This window comes from Canis aureus, chromosome 7 (genome assembly GCF_053574225.1).
Source record: "Canis aureus isolate CA01 chromosome 7, VMU_Caureus_v.1.0, whole genome shotgun sequence".
Lineage (NCBI taxonomy): Eukaryota > Metazoa > Chordata > Mammalia > Carnivora > Canidae > Canis > Canis aureus.
Window position 1 is genome coordinate 27,457,735 of NC_135617.1, and position 27,391 is coordinate 27,485,125.

General features: G+C 42.9%; 1 protein-coding gene across 1 annotated transcript in view; it reads left to right on the forward strand.

Moving 5' to 3' along the window:
• LOC144317176 (uncharacterized) overlaps positions 1–27,143 on the forward strand; it is a 324,931-nt gene extending 297,788 nt beyond the window's left edge. The window contains exon 6 of the mRNA XM_077903176.1: positions 21,753–27,143. Within this exon, the coding sequence (XP_077759302.1) occupies positions 21,753–21,811 (59 nt within the window). The 3' untranslated portion in view covers positions 21,812–27,143. The remainder of the gene's footprint in view (positions 1–21,752) is intronic.
• Positions 27,144–27,391: the final 248 nt, after the last annotated feature.

Here is a 27,391-nt window from a genome sequence, read left to right on the forward strand (position 1 = left end):
GGATGCTTAAACATGTAGGGTTACATTTTGGTTGAAAAATCATACTTTTCAATTTTCTTCAAGAAATCTTTTTCTGGTGCTACATAAATTTCATTTGCCAACTTCCCTTACTTTTAGTCCAGGATAACATTGTACTTTAATTTGTAATTTTTTAAGTCCAATAAATCTTAGTCTAAGTTTTTGACATCGGTATCTTTGGCTCAGTATATTCTCTTACTGTTGGGCAGTGGTTACTATTACCAATGTCCACCAGTAATACCATCAAACCAGACCTTAAGCATGAAGAAGACCACAGGGTGTAAATTGTTTCAGTTGTTTTTCATCTTTACCTAAAGATTTTAATTTTAGAATTATTTAGCATAAGACACTTATATAAAAATTATAGAAAATTAATTTATTCAGGAAAATTTACTAAGCAAATGTTACTTACTGTAGTAGGAATACATGATGAACAATACAGCCATGATTCTTCCATTCTCCAAACGCTGACTAGATATCCTACAATATAATTAAATTCTGCTACTACTTACCCAGAGTTAGAATCTGACTCCACATATTTAAGGGCTCAGCCTTCACTTCAGAGGCCAGTCACAAGTGTGGGGTCCCCAGCTTACCCACACTTCTGTCTGACTTGGCTACAAATCAGGGATCCCCACAACTCCTCACCACCTCAGGTTCAAGAATTTGCTAGAAAGGCTCATAGAACTCAGGAAAACAGTTTACTTATGTTGACCAGTGTGTTATAATGAATATAACTCAGGAACAGCCAAATGAAAGAATGCGTGAGGCGAGGTATGGAGGAAGGGGTATGGAACTTCCATGCTCTTTCTGGGAGAGCCACCCTTCAGTATCTTGATAATCTATGTAAGCATGATTGATGAAATCTTGGCCATTGATGATTAACTCAGTCTCCAGCTCTTCTTCCCTCCTGGACGTTGCAGGATGGGATTGAAAGTTCCAAATCCGTAATCATGCCTTGGCCTTTCTGGGAACCAGTGATAATCCTGAAGCTACCCAGAGATTCCCAGACACCAGTCATCTCATTTTCATACAGAAGATTCTCTTATCACTCTGGAGAACACAGTGTTTTAGGAGCTGTATGCCAGGAACCAGGGACAAAGGCCAAATATCTATTTCCTTGTCTCACTGGAGGTCCTGGAGATAAAGAGGAGAGGAAAAGGAGACCAAAATGGAGCAGCCAGTACAGTAGGAGGAATATAATTTTAAGGTAAGAATCTTGATATAAAGTGTTTCTTCTCCACTGTGTCCATTTATTACTGTTTATAGTTAGCCCTTTAACAACGTAGGGTTAGGGGTGCCAACTTCTCGTGCAGGTGAAAACCTGTGTAATAGCTTACTGTTGACCAGAAGCCTCACCAATAATATAAACAACTGATTTGCATGTATTTTGTACATTATATGTATTATATACTGTAGTTTTACAATAAAGTAAGCTAGAGGAAAAAAGTGTTATTAAAAAAAATCATGAGGGGGTGAACCTGGGTGTTGTAGTCAGTTAAGCATCTGACTCTTGGTTTTGGTTCAGGTAGTGATCTCAGGGTCAGGATATTAAGCCCTGCGTGGGGCTTCATGCTCACTGGGGAGTCTGCTTTAGATTCTCTCTCTCCCTCTCCATCTGCCCCTCCCCACTGCTCTCTCACTTTCTCTCATATAAACAAATATATCTTTCAAAAAATTAAAAGATCATGAAGAAGAGAAAATGCATTTACAGTACTGTACTATATCAGAAAAAATCCACGTATAAGTGGACCTGTGCAGTTCAAAGCCATGTTATGCAAGGGCCAATTATGTACTGATGTGATGTACTTTTTAGATGATTAGGGCTATTATCTCAATGAGTGCCCAGAGGGAAAGTAAATGGATATCATGAACCTGAGGTTATAGATCAGATGCACCCTTTCTCAAGTGGGAGTGTGGAATAAAGGACTACATACTGGATTGGGAATTGGGATCCCTTGGATTCCAGTCCAGCAACTCTAGGTCCCAGATGTGTGGCCCTGGATGGGTCAGTATAATTCTGTGAACCTCAGTTTCCCCATCTGTCAGAAGAGGCAGGGGAACCAAGCCATCTCTCCAGTTCCTTCTGCTCTCGTATTCTACAGAGCTCCCTCAGGTTTGTGAGAAGTTTTCATCCCACTGAAGAGCTGAGAGAACGTGATAAAGTCACTGATCACAAACTGACAGCCTAAAGCCTGGAGCTAAGCAAATAACCTATCACTGGAAGAACTGTTGATCTTGGACAAAAAGTCAGAGTGAGTGTGAACTGTGGGAGAGATGATCTAGTGGGCTGCAGAGAGGCAGGTAATGGAAGGGCATGGTTTTCTATCTTTGTATGGGAATATCATTTGCATTTTTAATGTAATTTCCAGATCATTGATCCCAAAGTGGAGATCTGCACAGAGCATGGCAGGTTGCAGTGCTACATTTGAATTCCCCTTGTTTTCCCTGGAGCCAGATCAACACCTGGTCACTCCCACCCACGCCTCCCCAAGTCAAGCAGCAGACGCCAATGTCTGGACAGGCATGTTTCCAAGGGTCTGACTAGTTCCCTGCTGGGTCCCCAGTGTTTAGTGCAATGCCAGGACCATCATAGCCACTCAGTACACACTTGTTGAATGAATGAATGTTGAATGAACTCCTCAGTCTCACAGACTTGCAGGAAAAGGTTCATCAACTCAATGTGACAGGTGAAGGATCCTCTCATATTTCTGCACCTGTTGAACTGGGAATCCATGCCCTTAATAAATTTGCTTAGCAGCCCTTGGGAAACCAACGTCGAGTGATGGAAGGAACATGGAGCTGGGTGTCTGGATCTCTGGACTTTAGTGCTGGCTCAGCCATCCCAGGATGTGTGACTTAGAACTGAGACAAGGTACATAGCCTCTGGAGACCTAGGTTTTCTCCAAGGAAAAATTAGAGAATAATACTAATCAATATTCCATGGAATCCTTAGATTCTGTATTTCTTCCCTATTCTTTGTGAAGAAATTGGGCCTCACTGGAATTCAAATATAAGTTTCCTTCTGATAATAAATATTCTACTTGGTCCAGTTCCTATCATCTGATTAAAATTAAAATACATCATTTTGTATTTGAAATTTTTTAACGATTATATTCGTTTATTCATGAGAAACACACATACACACAGAGGCAGAGACACAGGCAGAGGGAGAAGCAGGCTCCATGCAGGAAGCCCGATGTGGGACTCAATCCCTGGACTCCGGGATCATGCCTGAGTCAAAGGCAGACGCTCAATCACTGAGCCACTCAGATGTCCCTAGATTTGAAATTTTTAAAATACGTGTAGTGAGTCAAAAATTCTACATATAATTTATCCTAGTAATATGTTGACTTTCTTCTATGTTACATATGAAATCTAACACTTCAAATGATTACTACTCTGTGAGGCATTCTCTCATCCTCCCATCCATCAGAGACTTCCCCCCAGAGTTCCAATAGCCACTTGTGCCTTTCCAATGGCATAGGTGGTTACCTCACAGCAATCTTGCATCCTAGTCTTACTTACATTACAGATTCTCAGGTATAAAGGACCTGGATCATTGAGTAATCTCTGAAGGTATCCCCAGGACAGTTCCAATATTTGTTGAATTTAATTTTGTGAGCTACTCACACTATGTATTTACATTGTAAATTACTCAAAACAACACCGGAAAGGTACATAAGGCAAAAAAATTAAGTCTTAACAGAAAAGCCAGTTGTAATCCAATTATTATCTAGTTGCTTTTTTTAAAAAATTGAGACTATTTAAATGAAGCAATCAATTAAATGTGACCAGCTTTTTAGGCATTTATAATGAAGGAAATATTTCTAATGAAGAGAAACAAAGAAAATGAATAGAAATGTAATCCAAGTATAAATGGATAAGCAGAATTATTTACGATGAAGAACACTGCAAGCAATTTAGCTAATAGGTTAAATAAATTATGGTACTTCCATAAAATATGATACTGTGTAACCATTAATAATGTTGTGGAAATATTTTTATTCCAGTAGAAAGATGTTTGATATTTTATACAATAAAGTGTGAACAAAGAATATGTTAGTGGTTTACAGATCTGTAAAAAGTATGTGTCCAAACACATTAAGACACACATATGTTAAATGTCAACAATAGTAATTTTCTTTTTCTTTTTTTGTTTTTTTATTTTCTTTTCTTATTTGAATTCTTAATTTTCTATAATTAACAATGTGTTTTGCATGTAGAATATGTGCTCCAAAGCTCCAGATAAAGAGACAACCCTGTCTAATTAAAAATGTATACATGAAAAAAAAATGTATACATGAGATTCATTAGTACTGCCCATATTATTCTTAATTTTTTTCTCCCAATATTTAATTTTTCTCTTAGTTTCTACAACCTAACAATTGAGTGTAGACACAGAAATGAAGTTCAGTGATGCAGACCTTAGATCTGTAGGGCGATTCTGAGTTGGACATTATCTGGTCAAATGACGATAAGCAAATTATCTGGTTTCTTCTGTCTGTAACCATGTCTACAAAATATCACAAATATTGACTTATCTTGAGTAGGTGAAATTTGAGAAACAGGCTTTAGAAAACTTGGGGAAGGGATCCCTGGGTGGCTCAGTGGTTTAGCTCCTGCCTTCGGCCCAGGGCATGATCCTGGAATCCCGGGATCGAGTCCCATGTCGGGCTCCCTGCATGGAGCCTGCTTCTCCCTCTGCCTGCTTCTCCCTCTGCCTTCTTTCTCTCTCTCTCTCTCTCTCTCTCTCTCTCTGTCTGTCTCTTGTGAATAAATAAAATCTTAAAAAAAAAAAAAGAAAACTTGGGGAAAATGATTTAAAAGTGCAGCTTCCCACCAGTTACCCAACCTTAACATACTGTGCAGAGTAATACAAACTATCAGGCTTTCTTACTAATTAGCCACACTGAAGTGCTACAGGTGACATAAATGTACCTGTTGCCCAATTTGGATGTAAAAAGATCATCTTCCAGGTTGGAAATTAATGAATTTGCATATCAGTTGGGTTGTAATACTAGTGAATTTTTCTAGAATGAAAAGGAGGAAGCTGGAGTATGACTATAGCATCGATGTTGGTGGAGATTGCCACATTCTCACTACCAGGGAGAGTCTTTGAGCAAAGGACAGTTAAAGGGCAGGCCTTCTGTGGAGGGGCACACCTCCTACCACTTATTGATTGAATGCCCTCTGCTCTCATCTCAGCTGTTTTTCTCCCATCACGTGAGAAGGTGGCAGAGACCACCACTCTAGACAGCTCTCATCCTAGAAAAGTCTTTCTCATCCTGACTCACAACAAGCCACTCAGCCCTGCTGATAGTTTCCATGGATTTGTTTTATTCCATTTCTACCCTCTTACTATTTGCCATTATAACTAACCTTTAAGTCCTCTTCTAGGTGGTCCCAGCTCCCCCCACCCCCCGACTAAGTTCTCTGCACCTACCTACAGCTCCCCAACTGCATGATGCTGTATTCTTGTCCTCCTTCAGAATCCTCCTCTTGCTAGGGTCATTCAGGTACTAATCTCTATGTACGTGCCACTCTGCATTTACCTTGTACCATGCTCTATGATTAGTGTCAACTTGCTTGTGCTCCCTGCTAGATTGTGAGCTCCTGGAGGAGTGAATAGATTCCTTGACCTCTTAGTCTTCATCCACACTGCATAGCGCACTGGCACCCTTGCCCCACCATGAATGCCAACAACCATTATGCAGAGCAGATATGAGCTCCCAACTGAGATACTATGAATAGATGAGCATAAATCCCACAGTCCCTACCTGAAAAATGAAAACAAATCATAAAAATTTTTAGTTTCTCTTTTTATAGAAAGTCTCATTCTATAGAATTGAAGAATTTTGTAAAATGCAAAGAAATTTGATCCTAGAGAACACACTAACAGCAAAGAGAACTAATAATTCAACTGCTATATAATATCCTAATCATCTGGGGACTTTAGGGGAGGAAAAGAATTCCAGTCAGTTTATGTATATGTGTGTGTGCTTAAAAGTGGATAACTATGATTTTGCCTTTACACATGTGCTGTCCTACTTCTCTTCAAAAAAGGGTAAGCCAGGGTAGCTCAGAGGTTTACACTGCCTTCAGCCCAGGGCCTGATCCTGAAGACCTGGGATCGAGTCCCATGTCAGGCTCCCTACATGGAGCCTGCTTCTGACCTCTGCCTGTGTCTCTGTCTCTCTCTCTTTCTCTCTCTCTCTCTGTGTCTCTCATGAATAAATAAGTAAAATATTTTTTAAAAGGGTATGCCAAGTTTTCCTTATTTAGGTGAAATCTGGACTCTAAGCTTCATTTAATGTATCAGCTCTAGGTCAATTTTCTCTTGCTTCAAGCTCTTCACACCTGGTAGGGCTTTCATAACAAGGTCTTACTGGAAGGCTGGAAGAGATTTAATGGAACCTGTGGCTTTCCACACATCAACATCAGCACCTTTTGGGTACCATAGCCTGGCCTTCACTGTCAAAGCCAGCTGTTTCTGAGCTCTTTTGATTGAGCTCTGGGTAACAAGCTCCAGCAGCTATTTCAAAGCTATATCAAAGGATACTTATCAAATCCTGTCCCTGGGTGCCTGGGTGGCTCATTTGTTGAGCATCTGCCTCTGCCTCAGGTTGAGATCCCAGGGTCCTGAGATCAAGTCCCATATCAGGCTTCCCACTGGGAGCCTGCTTCTCCCTCTGCCTGTGTCTCTGCTTCTCTTTCTGTGTCTCTCATGAATAGATAAATAAAATCTTTTAAAAAGAAAATATCCTGCCCCTGCTTTTGTCTTTATTTACAGGAATCACCAGGGGTATGATATGAACTTTTCTTTACCAAACAGCATAAAAGCATACCAGTCTCTCTTCCCAATCCATTTTCCGTCTCACCAAACCAAGCAAGACTCAAGGACTCTCTTCTGAAAGGCAGACTATGTGTTCTAAGCCATGTAGCAATCTGGCCATTTGGCCTATTTCCTCCTGCCTTCTTTTTTTTTTATTAATAAGATTTTATTCATTTATTTGAGAGAGTGGGGGGAGGAACAGAGGGAGAGGGACAAGCAGACTCCCTGCTGAGTGTGAAGCCTGACACAGGGCTCGATCCCATGACCCTGAGATCATGACCTAAGCCAAAATCAGGAGTTGGATGCTTAACTGACTGAGCCACCTCCCCCCCTCCCCCCACCCCCCCCCCCCCGCCTTCCAAATACTTCGTTGGGTGTGAGAGGCTGTGGATTTCAGGTAGCTACTAGAGGGCAGTCAACAATCCTAATTTGCTTATAGGAGGCCAATTTGTTTTTTAGTAGCAGGATCTAATTTCAGGGCACAAAACATAAACGAGATTTAATCTATGTCCAGCTCATGTCGGGTGCTGTAGGGATCCAGAAAATGTACTGTTAAGAAGTGGCTCATCAAGTCAATAAAAATAAAAAGTGAGTGCCCACTATGTACATAGCTCTGTACAGATGTGTAAGACGTTGTCCTTGAAAGATAATGGGAAAGGAAGTTCAAATCCACAGAGTGATTCAGAGAACCATTGGGTGTCACACAAGCTATTGCTATCTGTATCTGGGATGGTCCAACTTCAGTGTCTATGAGAATCACCTCGAGAGCTTATTGAACCATAGATTGCTGTAGGTCTGAACAAGGACCCAGAGCCACTGGTCTATTTGTATAGGAGTTCAGAGAAGGGTAGAGACAGTATAGGCTCTAGCAGTAGAGGGATTGAGGCAAGTGTGTGATTCTTCTGGCTCCTTTGCTTGAGTGTTGAGGTGGGGCCTGGTGAGTCTTTCAGTATCTTCAGAAAATGGAGAGAGGAGATAGAGCTCCAAATTTTTTTTAAAGATTAATTTATTTATCCTAGAGAGAGAAAGTGTACAGACAGGAAGAGGGGCCAGGAGAGGGAAAGAGAATCCCAAGCAGACCCCGCATGGAGCATGGAGCCCAATGTGGGGCTTGATCCTATGACCCTGAGATCATGACCCTAATTAGCCCAAAGAGTTGGACACTCAACTGACTAAGGCACCCAGGTGCCCCACTCCAACTGGTTTTGACAGGGAGGTGGAATATTTAGAAAGGTCATGATCATGAAGAGAGGTATTACAGACCAGGGAAACCCTGTGAACAGAATCATTGCACCTGAAATGATGTAGTCATATGTCAGAGCTCATTGCATAGGAGTAGAGAATTCATGTCCTCTTCCTGCAATGGTGGTAGTTACTGGAATGGATAAGGACTCTAGACAAAGGCCATGTGGCTGGTAAAAAATAAGAACCAGAAGGTTCCTGACTTACAACTTCTCCACAAGCAGTATTTCAGTCCACAAAATACCAAGGCAGGTGCAATTTAAAATGTCTTCTAAGGGTCCTCTTCACCCTGTTGGAGAAGCTCAGCTCTATCCAATCACAAGTGTTAGCTTCATTTCTCTCCCTCCCTCTTCTCAGCAGTATGACCACAGCAGTAACAGTCTGTCAACAGGAAATTCAGACTGATAGCAAGGCCTGACACAGATACCATCCAGGCAAATCAAATAAAATTTACCTCTAAGTTTGTAATGCCTCCTAAAATATATAGAAAAACTTCAGTGTGGGCCTGGGCACAAGTCTGTAGGCCCCTAATATCTTACCTGAGGGTTGATTGCAGTTATGAATGATAGTCTAAGCAAATGAGGGCCACATTAGACTTGTAGAAGCTCAATTTACCTCCAAATCCAGCCTCTATACAAAGAGTGGTTCTGCATTAAGGCAATCCAGATGTGTATCAGAGACCACCTTACCTGAACCAGATGCATTCCATAAATACTGAAGGTGTACAGGCTATTATTACATGACCCCAGAGGATAGCACAGTACAGCACACGAGCCTGAGCACCATCCTCACTCACCACCCCAGCCTCCCAGACCATCACAGCCTGACTGAAGCTACAGTGCAATGCCCACAAATGAGATAATTTGCCCACAGGCTCTCACACCAGTTTTTGGACCTATCCTGTACTTGTTTTCTCTTTTCCTCAATCCAGTAAAAATCTAGTAAACCCCTATGAAGTGACAGGTACTCAGTTAGGTGCTGCAGAGATCAAGATGAATAAAACTCAATTTTTTCACTGTCTACTGGAGAAGACAAATGTGTAGTCAGGTAAGAGCAATGAACAGAAACACATATGAGATTCATAGGTAGCCCAGAGAAAAGCAAAATTAATCCTTGTTGGCATAACATGGTAGTCCCCTGGAGGAGGCAGTTCTGAACTGGGTTTGGTGAAATACACAGAGATTTTTCATAGGGCCCAGAGGTTGGACATACTTATTCCAGGGATCCACAGGCACATTGATGCCATGTGGAAAGGCACGGGGCATGGAACAGTGTATTTGAGGAACTGCAATCATACCATAGGTTGCTAAATCATAACATTGAACAGGTGTTGAAAGATGGGGCTGGGAGTGGGCCAAGAACCCCTTCACCCTCTTATAGTGTATTCTCAATGGGAAAGCAGGCTTATGCTAATAAAGTTGGTAAATGGAAGTTATCATCATAATCTCTTAGTCAAAAACCTCTCACAGAAGTACAAGCCAAGTCTATGACATCCTGTGTGGTCTGCTGTATTTCTTCTCTTGATGTCTTTTCCCTCTCTTTTTTTCCTCTTCCCACTCACCTGGCTTGTTGGCTGCCTTGCTGGCTTTCCGACATGCTGAGGCATGCTCTGCTTCTGGGTCTTTGGACTAGCTGTCCCCAATTCCTGAGATGCTTCTCTCAGATCTCTTCCTGGCTCACTGCCTCTCCTCTCTTCAGTTTTGTTCAGATGCCACCTCCTCAGTGAGGGCTCCCCTACTCTTCCCTTCCACTGAACATCAGGCTCTTAATATGCCATCCAATTTCTCCCATGCACCCACAATCACCCAATGACTTACTTTGTTTACTGTTTGTGTCTCCCACTAAAATAGATACTCCTTTAGAACAGAGAGTTTGAACCTTTTGCTCACTGCTGCAGCCTAGCCTCTACAACAATGTTTGACACAGAATAGACATTCATTGCATGTTTGTTGCATGAATGGATACATATTTTATATGTGAAATCAAGGAGATTGGATGTTGTCCTGAAATCACTGGAAAGCTATCAAAGGGCTTTAGGCCAGAGGAGGAGCAAGAGGGATTTGCATGTTTGTAGATCACTCTGGAGGCTGTGTGGCTTCTCTTGATTAACAGAAGGGGCAAGCCAAGGGTTGGAAAAACAAGCTCCTGAAACCATCTTGGATTTACATAAGTGAAAGAGAGTGTGAAGAGTAGAAATGACTACTAGAGAAGGAGTGGCTTTAAATGATATGCCAAAAATGGGGTTGCCTTTATTTGAAAGCTGACACATAGAATGAAGAACAGAAGGAAAGAGTCAGAGATAACTCCCAGGGCCTCTAACCAAGAGGGGAAAAATAGGAGCAGCAGTAGAATGGAGGTGGTGGGAGATGGAGTGATCAAATACACTCTTTCAAGGGTTCTCTGTAAATAGTGAGATAGTTGCCATTACCATTGATGTCATGTGGTGATGCTGCCAGGAGCAGTGTGATTGGCATCTATAAGGGCTAAAGTTTCCCAGTTGATTGTTTCAATGAATCAAAGACTAAATTGAGTGTTTATTTATTCATGCTTTCAAAGAATCATACTTGTTCATCACTTCAGGTGCTGTGGTTTTGGAGGTAAGTGAGATATGCTCTGTGTCTAGTAGAACCCAGTCTATAAACAAGTACACAAACAACAAAAACAACCATGACCCACCAAATGTTAGTGCAGAGGCATCAATAAAAAGCCATGGGAGCAGTGAGGTCTCTGATAGGTGTTCAGTGAATGTTGAGAGAGTAATTTACTGTTGGAGAGAAAGTACAAGGCCTGAAAATAGGAAAATTGGTGAGGAGGTGGGAGTTTAGAGGGAAATGAAGCAGAGAATGGGATTCCAGGCAGAGAAAAGGACATGAGAAAAGACAATAGTTTGATATGACCAACTATTAGATATATGGGGTGGGGGCGGTGACTGCAGATGTCAGGGCCAGGTTGGGGGAGACTTGAATACCAATGCCAGGAACTTTGATTTGTCCTGCAGCCCTATGTAATGAGCTGTTTTAGAGCAGAGGACTAATATGCTACTACAAGTGTTTTGAAGTCAGTTTGGGTAATATTGCAGAGGATGGTTGCAGGGAGAACTGAAGGGAGCAGGTGCAGGGGGGTGGTTGATCACAGAGGTCTAGCTTGGAGACAACAGGTGCTAAGATAGGCATTATGAGTTTGGAAAGAGTATGGAAATGGGAAATAGTCCATTGATGGAATTGATCAGAATTACACATTAATTTAGGCTTCTTACAGAAAAAGAGATGCTCAGGGTGAATGTAACTTTGCTGCATACGAGGCTGGGTGGACAGCAATATCTTCTACCAAGAGGATAAACAGATTTAGGGAGGAGGGGAGCCAATGAGTTGCATAAACTGATTTTTGGATCCCTGAAATTAGAACCAGAGTGCCCCTGTGAGTAATTGGGTCTTGTTCCCCTTCCCCGGAAAGTCTTTTAGGGAAGGAGGCAGGCATTTTTGGCTCCAGCACATCTAGGGCTGGTGGGAAGAGGGCCTTTAATTCTTAGAAATGGGTGTGAGACCAAGAATGAATGACATCAGTAATCAGGATCATAGATCAAGATGAGGTTATTATAAGAATAGCTGCCCCAAGTAGGTCATCCAAACAATGGTGGCTCTGGGCTGTTAGCAGGAGGCAGAAACAAAAGCTAGGGATGGGAGAAGGAAGTAATGCAGAGGGACTAAGTGTGGGGTGGAGCCAGCTCTGGCTGCGCCTCGAGGTGGAATGGCTGGTCCTACGAAATCCCAAATAACTAGACAGTTTGAATAGCTTCTTTCAGCAAAACCATGTCTTCTTTCACTGAAAGATCCTATCCACATTTGTTTATTTCTTTTATTAGGTTTACTTATCAATATGTCCTTTTGTAATTCATACTGTAGTGTGGACAATCTCATGCCAAAAATAAACTTGAATCTGCTTTCTGAACATGGAATAGTGTAGAAAACTGTCAGAAAATGAGGTTCATGTCAGATGCAGGGAATGGCTTTCTTCACTTGGCAAATTTCTTTTACATTTCATGATCAGGGTGATAGGAATAGGAGAGCCATCGAATTTCCATTCTACTCCACTGACTCTCACATGCCTGCCCATTTATCTACTCATCAATGAGTATTTGAAGAGCCAGACATAACTTAGCACTAGCGATACAGCAGTGAGGAAGACATAGGCAGTCTCTCTGTCAAGGAGCTTGCAAAGAAGATGGATGATGTTTGAGTGCCTTGGAGAAGAAGTGTAGAGGATGCAGAAGTTTGAGATAGCTTAGAGCCCAGGATGCCTTCCTGAAGGGAGCAAAATTTATAAGCCAAGATGTACAGGACAAGGAGATTCTAGCCAGGCAATGGATAGTGGGGCAGGAAGAGCCAGCAGAGGGGGATTGCTTCAGTATGTAAAGACCTACAAGAGGAAAAGAGCAGGGACATCAGAAGAACTACAAAGACTTCCCTCACAGCTGGGATAGAGAGTGAGGAGGAGAGCGGTGTAAGGTAAGGCTGTAGAGGTAGGCATGGACCATGTGGACTCTTGGTAAATTGTTCAAAGGATTTTATTTCTATCCAAAAGGTCATTCATAGTGGCCACCAAAAGAAAGTAATAAGAACTGATGTCTTTTTCCATGTGGGCTGTGATTGTGGACTACATCCTCCTAGGTATGTGACATCTCATGCTGGGCCTCCGGAACAATACTCTTTCTTTCTTACAGACAGGTTCATCACAGATATGAGGTGAGGCACATCAGCTGGGAGGATTGGAGACTTCAATGTTTTTTGTTTTTTTGATTTTTTTTTTGGTTAAGCAATGAATCATTTTATAGTTCCTATACATTTTAGTATAAATCTCATTAAGAATCATAGCTCTGGGGGATCCCTGGGTGGCGCAGCGGTTTAGCGCCTGCCTTTGGCCCAGGGCGCGATCCTGGAGACCCGGGATCGAATCCCACGTCGGGCTCCCGGTGCATGGAGCCTGCTTCTCCCTCTGCCTGTGTCTCTGCCTCTCTCTCTCTCTCTCTCTCTGTGTGCCTATCATAAAAAAAAAAAAAAAAGAATCATAGCTCTGAGCGTATTGTCAACAACCACTTAATCGAATAGGGAGCATCCTTCCCAAGTAGTATGAACAAGAATCATACTGAACCTGTCTTATTGCAGTGTGCTGAGGTCTGGTAACAGCAGTCCTACAGTGTCTAGGTGCAGTATATCTATCACCCATGCCATATGGGAAGCTTATGGATTGTGAGAATTCCACATCTTGGAAGCCTTTCCTCCCTTGGCCACCTTCAGTGGCCATGTGCTTGTAGTTGGGCAGTACAACAGCATGTTACTCATACATCAAGGGGGGAAAGTGGGGACAGGGGAGGATGGGCTCAAAGGTGCTAATATTTTAATGAAACCAAACAATAGATATGTTAACCATGAGGGTAAATGCACATTTTCTAGTAATATCATCACTCACAACAATGTATCATTGTGGGGTTTTTTTTTCATATTTTTGATGTTGGTGTTAGCCAAAAAGTATTACATATTCTTTTGGTTTTATGCATCAGGAAAGCTTCATAATAGTCAAGGTAAAAATGAATTTGCAATATCTTAAAAGGCATTTGGTATGTCTTTCCAGTGATATATAATTCTTTTGGGATATCTATATCTTCATTTTGGTACATTTTTTTCCATTTACTCTTTTTCTTTTACTTCTATCACCAATACTTCTGCCTTATTTTTTAACTCCATAATGAGATGTTTTCATATTCTCGGTGGATAGAAGCTAGCACTTCTACCTCTACAAATTATAAAAAAGATGCTCCCTCTGGGTGGATAAAATACAAAATAGTATCCTTTCCAGGTAATAAATTACAAAAAGGACTTTTTCCTCCAGGGCCAAGGTGTAAGACTTGACATAACATAGACTGGATTTCAGCCCTTACTTACCTCACTTATCCCCACAGCAGGTACCTTTGTGCAGTGCACAAATTGAACAACCAGACATAGTGACCTTGCAGTTATTTCATTGTCTTCATATTCAGTCTCCTCATAGTTCATTTAATTAAAGAAATATTTATTAAACAGGGCATTATGTTAGCAACTTAAAGGGATATAAAGACAGGTAGATTTCAGTGCCTGCCCTGAAGATACAGTCTATTATTAACAGTAAGAAAAGTACATATACAGACAACTGTATTAATTCTCTCTCTCTCTCCCGCTCTCTCTCCATATAAATATATATATATATATATACCATGCCTCATCCTAAAGAATGTACATGAAACTACCTACAAGAAGAACCTCACAAGAACAATAAAATAACATTAAATTGAAATGAGGAAATTTTAGATTTAAAAACAAACTATGATCACATATAAAAAGAGGGAGAAACATGGATAGTGACCATAGTGGTCAACCTAGAGCTTCAAATTCTGAGTTTCCTGGCATCCAAAGTGAAAAGTGAAATATGGTCAAGTACATAATTCACAATATTGACACTTAGGTCTATACTAAATTAATCAGAATAGGCTAGGCTGGGCTGGCTCCAAATCTCAGAGGTTTACGTTATAACAAATTCTTATTTCTTATCCTATATATAGGCTGCAGGTCGAGCTCTCCAGGACAGTGTACCATAGTGACTCAGGGGTCCAGGCCATCTCCATCTTGTGCATAACCATTTCACTCCAAGTCTTCTGTGTTGGTTTTGGGGGCCGAGGGAGTGAGTAGAAAACATGTTACTTCTGCTCATAGCACATTGCCTAGGCATAGTCACATGACCACAAATAACTACAAGGGCGCCAAGAAATGTCCTGTTTGGTCAAGCTACCACCTCTAATACACACACTGGCTATGTATACCTTTTCTTAAAACTGAATTCTCAAAGAAATTTTTTACAGGAGGCTTTATACAAGACAGAAAAACAAATAAGCACTGTGTTATGCAGATTCAATGAGAATTGCTTTGCTCACTCATTTAGAGTGACTAGGGCAAACTTCATTGGAAGGTAGACATGAAATGGGTTTAAAGGATGATGAAAACTTTGGAAGATATGAGGAAGTCTGGTAGGAAGGAGGTCATTAGCTGCAGAGGGAATGGTAGCATATACCCATTCTCTCCTGGGAACATCCAGCAGGCTGGTTTACCTGGTACCTAGGTAGTCGTGGGGAAGTCAGATTGGAACCATGGGCAGTGGCCATATTGCAGAGCCTTGGGATTTGTGTTTAGTTCAGTGAGTGTTTGAAAGCAGGGAGTCCCTGCTATTATCATTTTCAAGGCTTCTACTTACTAGAGCTGCTGAGAGGGCTTTCCAAAAACCTTTAATCATGTTTCGAGGGATTATGAAAACACAGAAATCATACAGTTCTTTTTTTCTCCTCCCTTCTGACACATACCTTAGCAGCAAGGGATGTATCCTTAAATATTTCCTCAGGAAAAATTAATGAAGTGAATTAAAACAGACCTTCTTTCAAGCTGTTCCAAATGAACTCATTTCATAGCCTTTATCATGGCTTCCTTGCCATTTGGGAAATTTATTTAAGTTATTAAAAAAATTCCCTAAAATTCTCAGCTGAAAAATTGGCTTCTGTTTTTTCTACAAAGCTAACTCACCTGATTTGTCAGAACAGCTTGAAAATGAAGTGCTAACTGGTGGGTTTTATTGAAAGGAAACCAAGTGGAACAACATATGTATTTTCTTAGGAAACTCAAAAAGCTCACAGTCATGTGGCGTTCCTTGGGGTGAATTCTTTGTTATGAATTACAACCTGCTTACTGATGAGTTGTTAATAAAAAGTAGGCCTGCCGGGCCATTATTTTTTTCCACACAGTACACACAGTTTAGTTTTCTTTCTTTCTTTTCTTTTTTTTTTTAACTTTTCATTAATGCAGTGAGTGTGAATAAATCTGTTTCTAATTTGTAATTGTTTTCCCTTCATCTGGACAATAATTTATTGCCAAATCTAACACTTGTCTATTATTAACATCCCCTCAACAGGAAAATGTTTTAATTTTTCCTTTTCTCCCCCTCTTACTTTCTTGCCTCCACTCCCCCTTGCCCACACACCTCTTTTTTTTTTTTCCTTAAATTGAGGGAATGTGAGACCAAAAAGTTGCAGGATGGCAGGGATCTTGTTTATAGAGGTAACATCCAAATCTGAGCTCACGGCAGCCGGAGGTAACCAGGCTCTTGTGGGCCTGTCCACGTTGCATCTTAAGGCCTGCCAGCTGGAGTTGTTTGGAGCTGAGAAAATAGGCTCAGGGAAAACTGGGGAGGAAACTAGAAACAGATGGTAACCTGAGGTGGCAGGACAACTTTATTTAGCGTGGCAGTTTTAATTTATTTATTTATTTTACACACGCATCTGGTCGCACTGGGGAGCCTCTATGCATACTCATTATTACGCTGTTAATAGTGTATCTGATTTGCCAAGGAATATTAGCAATTAAGTTCACTATGTATTCAAGTAGATTCATATTTTAGTGGGCCTTTGTGAGGCATGTTAGTGGTTAGGGTTTTATGTGGAAAGGGCGTAGAAGCTGCTGTTTGAAGTTCTAGTGGTGTGGAAAATGTGTATCTACCAATTAAGGATGTTAAAGTGGCCCCACCACCAGAGAACATGCCAAGTTGTCAATAAACAGCCAGTGGGATGCTAATACATTGCTGTGGGTGCATTCTTGAGTTTAGAATATTCAGGATTGCTCCTTCAGGGATGCATGGATGATGGGCCCATCATTATTTTCACTGGAGGCATGAGTACGGATCCAGACATGGGTTCGAGGTATTTAATGCATTAGAGTCCATGTCTCCTTTTTCCATCACTATCCTCACCTCAATACGTAAAATTGGAAAGGTCATTTTGTGACATTAGATGGAGAACTTATTTTGCAAAAACAAAACAAAAAAACTCAGACTCTTTTTCCTTTTAATTTCTAGGGTATAATTTTCATCCTTCTGAGTTTTGTCTGGATCTTAAATTTCTGAAAAATTGTGATTCCTGTGATGGTTCCCATTAAGTTGTCAGGACTCTGTCTTTGGGATAGGCAGATTCTTGCCTGATTTATAGCTACTTTTGTAGAATTGGGAAGCTTAGCTAATTTGAATTATCACCTGGATATCTGACTAGTCTTACCGCTACCCTTCGATTTTGTTTCCCCCGCCACGGGGAGCTCATTCCCAATGTCTGCAAAGAATACTCGATCTTCTCCAAATGTAGTGGTTGTTCTGACACTTGAATTGAATCCACATGGAAGCTGGTACCAGGGGATATTGTATTAGTGAGCAAGCCTGCCAGTTATGTAGTCACTGCTCATCTAAAAGCCTCAGAATCCATAAGAACCTGAAAATGTTATTGAAGTAAAGTTATTGAAGTATGTCCTTCAATGGAAGGAAAATAAGAAAAATGTGTGTGTGTGTGTGTGTGTGTGTGTGTGTATAACTAGACTCTTAGAACATGCTATGATGATGTAGGAAGGAATACCTGCTCTAACCCTGTGCCTCTCGGGAAAGGACACTACCTTTTTACAAATGGGAGCAGGCACTGCCATTGCAAATCTGGATGTTGCCTGGGAGTAGTAAGTTTGACATGTGGGCATGTCACCCCTGTGCGAGTCTGTTTGCCTCTGCTGGTACCCAGAAGGTGGCTGTCATCACTAAGCCAGGCCTGCCCATGGAAGCATCACAGATGAGTGCCAGCTGGCTACCTCATCAGCAGCAGAGTGAGTGTGGGATGAGAGAACACAGAGAAGAAACAGAGAGGAGCTGGGAACTTTAAACCAAAAACGTTGATGTCAAAGTGTCATAGAATGTCATGTTTTTCCATCCAGGACAGTAGACATCTATGCAATTCCATACATTTTTCACTCAATCTGCAATTGTTTATTTGGGACACACTCTTTGGCCACCCTAGATACACTTTCTTTTCTTTAGACATTACAGTTTTAGTAAGTACAGTTCTGAGTAAACGAAAACTGTATCCTGACTGGTTATGGCCACAATTCATTGCAGGGAGAATACATTGCAGGGCTGACAAGACTCTAACATGTCTAAAGATTGAAAAGCAAAGAACTTAGGCTTTGGAGTCAAACCTACTGGCTGTGTGATGATAAAGAGGTTTCTTAACCTCTCTGAGCCTCACAGTTTGCTCATCTAAAAATATTCCTGCCCTAGTTCTTGTGAGGATTACACAAGATAATAAAAGGAAAGCACATAAAAATAGTAAGAATGTAAGTAAACAGGAAGGAAAATCAGTTTCCTTCTTCCCTTGCTCTTCTGTGGAAAATGCTCATTAAGGATTCAAGATTAGCTCATATTTTCTTCTGCTAGCATGTAGCCACATGTTGATGGATTCTTCAAGACTCTTTGAGCCAGACTTAGTCACAATTGGTCAAGAAAGGAAGTTTTCCTTAGCCACCAAAGCATGATGAAGTCTGTTGGGACACGAACCCATGTCCTCCAAAGTCAACATGTCCTGATGTTGAGACTAAATGAATCCAGCCTTTCCAAAATCACAATTCACATGAAGAAATTGAGCAGTAAATTATAGCAGGCACACAGAGATGACTGTTAAACCTCATATCCCTTTTAAGGACCGAGCAACATTACAGACTACAAAGATCAAGCCAAGAAAGAGTGGAAGCAGCCAGGAAGCCTTTTGATTAGAGGTTCAAATCCAAATGAAGGAGGAGCTCTGTGATTTCCTTTGAGTGAAGGGGTGGACTGGTCTCACGTGTTATGCTTCCGACTTGCTAAACATCTGTCTCCCTCAGTTCCTTCCCTGGAGGATTATTTAAATAGTCTCTGTTTTCTCACCATAGGCAACCTGGGCTGGAAAATCCTCTGCAGACACAATTTATATATATAAAAAAAAAATCAGTGCATATGTGTTTGTGTGTGCGTGTTAAACCACACTTAATTCTTCCCTTTGGCCCTGAATTTTAGGACTCAAGCCCAGAAACAATAGGAGCCTAGCACCTTACCATATGATGTCTTTCGTCTTGTTTTTTAAAGCTTGTTAAAAAAAATCCTGATCCCTTGAGTTCAAAGCACTAATATGTCCCACACCTCCTGAGGGACCTTTTCCAGCCAGGCCTCTTGTTGATTCATCCAGTCAAGCCTTCCTACATAGTCTACTGGTTTGGCAGCATGTATCAGCTGGCATCTGGCTCCCTTCTATCACCGGGGACTCTTCAAAGCTCACGGTTCTTATCTCATTGGTGGTTTCCCTCACTGTGCAAGAGTGTGTGTGAGTGCATGTGTGTGTGCGTGTGTGTATGTGTGTATGACACACGTGCACATGCGTGTCAAAATTCAAGTTTTTACTATCTCTCTCATCATCTCCAGAGGGAGTTTAGTCTTCCTGTTCTGTGTTTTTCACAAGTCTGGATATTTTCAGCTTCCACCATACAACTTTACACATTCCTTGGTCTGGATATCACTTGTGGATCTGGGAACGTAATGATGCTTCTGAGTACAGTTCTCAGATGAATAAAACTGATAAAACTCCCGGCATTTCCATCATGTCTTCACCAGAGAAAACTGCTGCTACTCTAGATGTGCCCAGCTCTCTTCCCCCTCGTTTCTGAAGTGCTTGAAGGATGGGATGTGGATGAGGTGTTGTAGAATTTCTCAGTAGGGTTGGGAAATATTTGTTCTTCGTTGTGGTACTACACAATTGGCTCAATCCCTGAAGCTGGCAAACATGCTATTGTCTTATTTTGGGAAAGATTCTAAAAGCATCCAGGTTAAGAGTCCAGTTTCCTCATTTATCCTGGAGGCCCAACCTTATGGATAGATCACTAAAGGTCTCTTCTGCCTACTATTGACTTCTCTTCTTGATTTTGTATCTGAAATTTCTAATGAGAAGAACAGGAAGACCAACACTAGATGCCTAAGAAGAGAGCCTCCTGGCTCATGAATGAGGAAATAATTGAGACAGAAGATGGGAGGACAGTACAGAAGGCCGTATAATGGCTCTCCAAGGACTTCCGTGTGCTAAGCCTAGGAACCTGTGAATATGTTGCTGTACATGGCAAAAGGAACTTTCCACATATCATTATTAAGAATCTTGAAATGGGAAGATTATCTTAGGTGATCTGAATGGGCCCTAAATGTAAATACAAGGATTACAGTGGAAACAGATTGGAATGATGTACCTAGGAGTCAAGGAATGCCAACAACCTCTAGTATCTGGAAGAGGTAAGGGACAGGTTCTCCCCTGGAATCTTCAGGAGGGATTAGCCCTCTTGACAACTTGATTTTACCGGAGGGCCATGATTCCCTAAGTGAGGGACATTTTTGTGTGTGTACCTTTCCATAGGGGAACTCCAATTTAGTCTGCAGGATTTTGTGAGGTGTTCTTTTAGATGCCATAAGAGTAATTAGCTTAATTGTCTTTCCTCCTGGACTCTAGCACTGGCTGTGCCTTGTCTGCTTCTGGGTCTTTGGTACCTGGCTGATGGCACAACTGTAGAAAACAAATTTCTCAGGAAATATTTGTTGTATGAAGAAATAACTAAATAACCAGCATGTATCGGCTCAGATCATGATCTCAGGGCTCTGGGATGGAGCCCTGCATCAGACTCTCTGCTCAGTAGGGAGCCTGCTTCTTCCTCTCCCTCTGCACCCCCACCCCTTGTGTCTGTTCTCTCTTGCTCACTCTGCTCTCTTCCTTAGATAAATTTTTTAAAAAAAGTCTTTAAAAAATATAAAAGGAGAGGAGATTACTACAGAAGTACAGAAGGAAGGCCATATGAAGACACGGGGAAAAGAGATGGCCATCGGAAAGCCAAGGAGAGAGGCCTTAGAAGTAACTAGTCCTGGGGCACCTGGGTGGCTCAGTGGTTGATCCTTTGGCTCAGGTCGTGATCCTGGGATACTGGGTTGTCATCCCTGCAGAGAGCCTGCTTCTCCCTCTGCCTGTGTTTCTGCCTCTTTCTCTGTGTGTCTCATGAATAAATAAAATTAAAATCATTTGAAAAAAAAAAGAAGCAACCAGTCCTGCTGACACCTTGATCTTGGACTTCAGCCTCCAGAACTGTGAGGAAATAAGTATCTGTTTAAGCTTGACTGTGGCACTAATACCATATCCTTGAGGGGGAGGGGAGGGTGGAAGGACTTTGAAAAGGATGTACATTTACTTAAAACATGTATGTAGGCTAGGACAATTGTTAACAGTGTTTTTTCCTCCTGAAACTACATTTTGCAGATAAAATATAAACGTGTTAAAACTTCTTGAAAGCTTTTTTCTTACAAATAGGTCGACTATGTTCCCCACAAATTTCCTATCTTATTAATTCACTTAGCAGATTATTTCCTTTTGAGAGTAGAAAAGTAGACACAGTGTGGGAAGATGATCATATATTATAAAGGAAAGAATATAAATTAATTAATTTTTCAGATATCCCCTGGCTTTAGAATCTGGCTTGGTCTGAGTAACAATCTCCTAGGTGAAGTGTATCTAGAGGAATGGGATTCTCTCATTGTCTCAGACAATGTTCCTGTAAATTGCCCCTGTGGGTTTCATGCTTGTTTGTCCCTGGCTGTGGGTGTCCTGCTGTGTCCAATAGTTCGGCATGGTCTATAGTACAGTGGGATTGCTTCCCAAGGCCATGAGTTTCTGTTCTGGAAACAGCCCAAGATAATCTGTGTCTTTGTTTTTCCTTTATAGAGAGATGGACTAAGCATGGATTTTGTAGAACCTACATTCTCCTTCAAGCTTACCTGTAAGAGGAACTGACATTGGTTCATGAGGTTGCTTTGCAAAATGCCCAGGGAAGCACTCCGTCTGCACAAGGACTCCTGCCTGTCTCTCCTGTGGCCTGAGCCCCTGAGGCTTCTCCTGTACCACCTGAGGCACAGCCAGGAAGCTGGGACACCCCCGCCCCGAATCCAGCCAGAAAACCCACAGCTCCCACAGGCATTTTGAGGATGTGGGACCTAGTAGAGACTCTGCCAAGGTGGCTAAATGTTTGTGTTGCCAGCTGGTGGGGTAAGGGCCTCCTCCCCTTTTGCTTGGTTTCATCACTTCAACCTCCTCGCCTCTGAGGCCCATAGCTGAGGAAGGGATGTTGCGAAGTTCTAGGTGGCAAAAGAAAGGAATGAGGATAGTTATTATGGAAAAAGGGCAGAACCAAACAAGAAAAGAAGATTCCTTTAGAGTGGAAGAGTACTTGAGCTGGGAAAAAGAACTCTGAATTGGAATTGTTTTATGAGAAATTTTGACCAGTTCTGAGACAGATTCTTGTGAAAGGGATTTCTTAGGAGCCACTCCCAGGGAGAACATAGGGGAGTGATGGGAAAGCATGACTATAGAGGAAGAGGCTAGCGAGGGCACAGTATTGAGCAAAGACCCTTGGAGAGAAACTCTATCCTTTCTATATTTCTGTGTAACAAATTGCCCCAAACAATACACATTTATCTTCTCGAAGAGTTTAAGTAGGTCAGGATGTCAGGAGCGGCTTGGCTGGGCCTCCCTGGCTCAGGGTCTGCACATCCTAAAAATATGACATCATGGGGCCTGCATCCCATGATGGTTTATGTGGGGTGGAAGGATCATTTGCAAGGCAGCTCACTCACATGGCCAGGGAGTTGGTGCTGGCTGTTGGTGGGAGGCCTCAGTTCCTCTCCACAGACTCTTGGGCAGGCTCTCCCAAGACTGCCCAAGCATCCTTGTGATGTGGGTATCCCCTGAGCGCAGAGTCCAAGAGAGAGAGCCAGGCAGAAGCCAGTCATTTTGACTCAGCCTTGGATGTCACCTAGCGTAACTTCCTTCATCTACTATTCTTTGGAAGCAAGTCACTGTCTGGCCTGCATTTAAGGGAAAGGGAATTAGGCTCCATCTTTTGAAGGGAGGCATGTCAAAGAACTTAGGCACATATTTTAAAACCACCGCCATCCTGCTGGCTCAGCTTTATAGAGGAGGCTCAGAAGACAGCACAGTGTATCTCTCAGAGTGGTTTCCACCAGTGGCAAGGGAGCGGGAGCACTGACAATGTCACACTTGCCTATTATTGATTAAGGGCTGCCTGACATAGAAGGGGCGTCACTTCCTAGGCTCCCTGACTCGCTGGCAAAGTGGGTGCCCGGGGGCCGACCTTGGAAGAGGGACACAGGTGCTGGCCACCGAGAGTGAACACACACCGTAAGGTGTGGCGCTGCCAGTATGGTGAAGGGATCTGAGGGGATGACAGGTAACTCACCGACAAGGTCAGCCACCACCAGAAAGCACAGTTTCTGACTTAGCACAATAATCACAATCTTACTTCCAGGGTGGTTATTCTACCGATATGTTTGTTAGAGGAGTAATTTGGGACTACGGCCTGTTGGCCTCAGGGCTGGTGGTGTTTTGCGGGGGGATGCCATGCTTGCAGGTCTCCAAAATCCTTTAATAGGGTCATTGGGTTTCATGAGATTCTGCTTTACGTTCCCGTGCTTGTATGGCCCCATCTCTAAGCAGAATTCCCCATTAGCTCAGGGAGCCCCAGAGCAGATCTCGGAAAACTACATAATGAAATAAAATGACAAAATAGAAGTAGGCAGATCCTTGCCTGAAAGAGCCGGGGAAGGAGATGGCTGGACACCAAGGGTTATTAATAACACTCGGTACTTTGGTGGCGTCTTTCATCTGTGCCTTGAAGAGCTGCACGGTCATTTAAGTAATCCAGGGTTATTTTCTTGGATAGAATCTTTAAATCCAACAGGTCTTTTGAAAGTTTGGTGCTCTGAATATTTTACTCTTTCTGGATTGTTCTCAAGGGAAAAATGATTTTGATTTATGAATCGTCTGGAGGTTTTTAAAAGTCAGTTATTTCTTAAAACAATAGATAGTGCACTGCCTTTGGCAATATTATCCTGAGTTCACATGGTTTTTTTCCTTCATTTTCCATCTCAAAGCTGTCTTCGTGAAATTATTTAAGTAAGTGATATAACATTTCTGTTCAGTGGGGAAAACATATCTAAGGATCCTGCCTGAAATTGCAATAAGCGTGGGTTCCAGGCGTCTTCCAGCGGTCTGTCAGTCCTTGTTCCCGAGATGCCAGGTGACCGGTTGCAGAAGCCTGCTCTGCTTTCTCTGCCACGCACAGCTAGTGAGGGCGCGGGGCTGCAGCGGCCAGGTGGCCCTGGCGACGCCCAGAAAGGCCATCTCTAAGCTGACACGTGGCTCAGTCAACAAGCCGGCTTGCCTTGGAGATACTTCACCAAGGAAGCGAAGCACAGAAGAGAGACAAGGAAGCCCCCCCCCCCCCCACAACTGGCAGCGGGGCTCCTGCCCACGCTGACACCTTGGTTGGCGGCTCCACTGGCCTCCTGGGAGCGTTTGGCGGCCTGTGCAGAAGCCCGGGATGCAACGGGGGAGACTTGGGCTGTATCTCATTAACTTGTCACATCTCTTGCCCCCAAGTGAAAGAGGGTGTGTTCTGCCTACTGAGTGGTCACTGATTGTTTCATCACCAAGTCCTGAACTGAAAAGGGCTGCTGTGTAACAAAGCCCAGATCCAAAGATCCAAAGGGAAAAGAAGAGAGAGAGAGAGAGAGAGAGAGAGAGAGATTGAGGTGGTGTTGGTGCTAGGATTGAAACCACAGCAGAGGACGTGTTCCCGGGGGCCCGGGGTCCACCTGTCCCCACCTGTCCCCACCTGTCCCCAGCGCTCAGCAGGAGGAGCGTCGCTGGGCCTCGCTCGCCCACCGAGCCGGATAACCAGGGCTGTGTTTGCAGCTGTCAGGAGGCCGGTTGCTGCCGCGCTACGGATGCTCTGGACCGGACAGACTTTCCCGGCTGATGTTTTCTTTTTCTTTTCTTTTTTTTTTAAACTGGGATGCAGGAAGTTTTCCTTTCCGGGCGGTTCCCAAGCCTGTGAAATGACCGGCTGCTCCCACTAGGTGGCAGCACGGAGCCCCGCCCGGGCTCTCCCGCAAAGGGCTCGGCGTCTGCAGGAGGGGCCGCCCAGGTCTCCCACCTGCTTAGCAAGCGGCCCTTCCGTCTGGTCTCTCCCTTTCCTTTGAGAAAAGGCCCTTCAGAGGCTCGTGGTTTTGCAGACTCTTTCAGCAGTGGATGCACCCTCCTCCCCAATGGTCTACTTCACATGATATTTTCTGCACCAGATTTATTTTGGTATAAAGCAAGACATCATAATCCCCTTCGTGGGGGTGCCTCATTTCCTTTTAGACTGTGTGGGAGTCTGTGGCAGTGCATGTTTTTCTCTTGAGGAAGACATTCTGCTCACCCCTTAATAATTCCTATCTTCTAGACGGTTTGCCCCTACCTTTGGTTGAGTCTGGATCTGCTGGGCCCCAAGGGGGTGTGTGGGGGGGCGGTGGGAGAATTATGATAACGTCCTGGCCTTGTCTTCTCAGAGAACCCTGCAGGCTCAGAATAAATACAAAAGCCCCTTTCGTTTACATTCTGTGAAGTTTTGCTCTAGCTTTCTGTCTCATCGCCTTGACATCCAGTTCTAACATGCTCCTGGAGGGACAGGCTGTACAACCTGACATCACTAATGTCAGCTCTGCTGGACAAAGTTTAGAAAACCTGAATGTGGTAGATTCACCAATTTATTCCTCACAGTTGTGTTTCTAGCTCTTTCATGCCTCTCCAAGCCTTCCCAGTTCCCACCCCCTTGCCCCCTCCCCGTACTGCTAAACAGACAGAACTTTCCCGTCTCACCTGCGTTCACTGCCCCCATTTCAACCTCCAGTTTCTCTTTCGCTTCTTCCCATCATCATTGCTGGGACCGCCTCCACCGAGGAGATGGCATCAGTGCATTTTAGAGGGAAGGCACCATATGAATGACACCATATAATGATTGTGCTTCTCCGATTGACTTATTTCACTCAGCATCTACCCTCCAGTTCATTCATTCATATGGGGAATAGAAAAAATAGTGAAAGGGGATAAAGGGGAAATGAGAAAAAATGAGTGGGAAATATCAGAGAGGGAGACAGAACATGAGAGACTCCTAACTTTGGGAAACGAACAAGGGGTGGTGGAAAGGGAGGTGGGCGGGGGGTGGGGGTGACTGGGTGATGGGCACTGAGGTGGGCACTTGATGGGATGAGCACTGGGTGTTATGCTATATGTTGGCAAATTGAACTCCCCTAAAAAAATTAATTAAAAAAAATAGAGGGAAGGCAGCAGCGGCCCTCGGTTTTCCTTTTACCCTACCCCTCTCCTTCCCCGTCCTCAGGCCAACCGTACAGAAACTCTCTTCCCATTAGGTTTCAGTGATTATTTTGTGAATCTTCCTGACTCTCCTCTTGTAAGTCTCTGTGTGCCATCCCCCCACTCACCTCGGAAAGTAGGTCTGGAAGTGAGGTTCTAGGACTGGGAAGAGTCCTAGAACCTCACTCTCCACCACTTCCCCAGGACTCTCTCACCCACCCTTCTAAGTTCTATCATGCTTCCTATTCAATCCATTGAGGTGTCCATATTCCCAGCCCTGTCAGAGCTGCCAAGTTCCAATTCTTCTTAAATGGTCTTCTGGACATTCTACATCATTGTCCATGACCACCATTATCCAGATGTTTCTAAAATCAAACTTGTCCATGTCATGGATTGGAAAATAGTCGCCATTTCCTTTCCAATTTTAACGCCATCTCTCTCTCTCTCTCTTTTTAAAGATTTTATTTATTTATTCATGAGAGACACACAGAGAGAGGCAGAGATACAGGCAGAGAAGCAAGCTCCATGCTGGGAGCCCGATATGGGACTCGATCCCGGGACTCCAGGATCACACCCTGAGCCAAAGGCAGGTGCTAAACCGCTGAGCCACCCAGGGATCGCACGTCATCTCTGTTAATGACCTGAAAAATGTGGTGGTGCCTGTGACTTCTCCATGTCTCCTCCCCCTCAAATCCAATTGATCAGCAATCCTCTGACATCCCCCTCCTACCATGTGACAGCTGTGGTGTACAAGAAAGAGCTTCTCACTTGGAAGGGTGTGTGGGCACCTTTTGTCAGCTATGAGGTATTAAGTGGGTAACTTTTGCAACCCTATCCCAGTGTCCTAGAACAATCAAATCACCACATCCAGAGATGGTGGGCCTTTGGAGATCATCTAGTTCATCCTCCTTTATTTGTAAATTTTTGTAAATTATTTTAATTTAATAATCTAATAAATAATTTAAATTATTTTTAAATTATGTATTTGTAAATTAGAAAACCAGGTCCACAAAGTGAGTTCTTTGAGGTCTCTGAGTTGAGACCCAACACTAGGTGTTTAAAAGACCAGACCTAGGTTCTTCCTTCTGATTCTCTGGGTCTTCAGGAAGTCCCCATTAAGATAGAAGTATGGCTTTAGAAGGAACAAC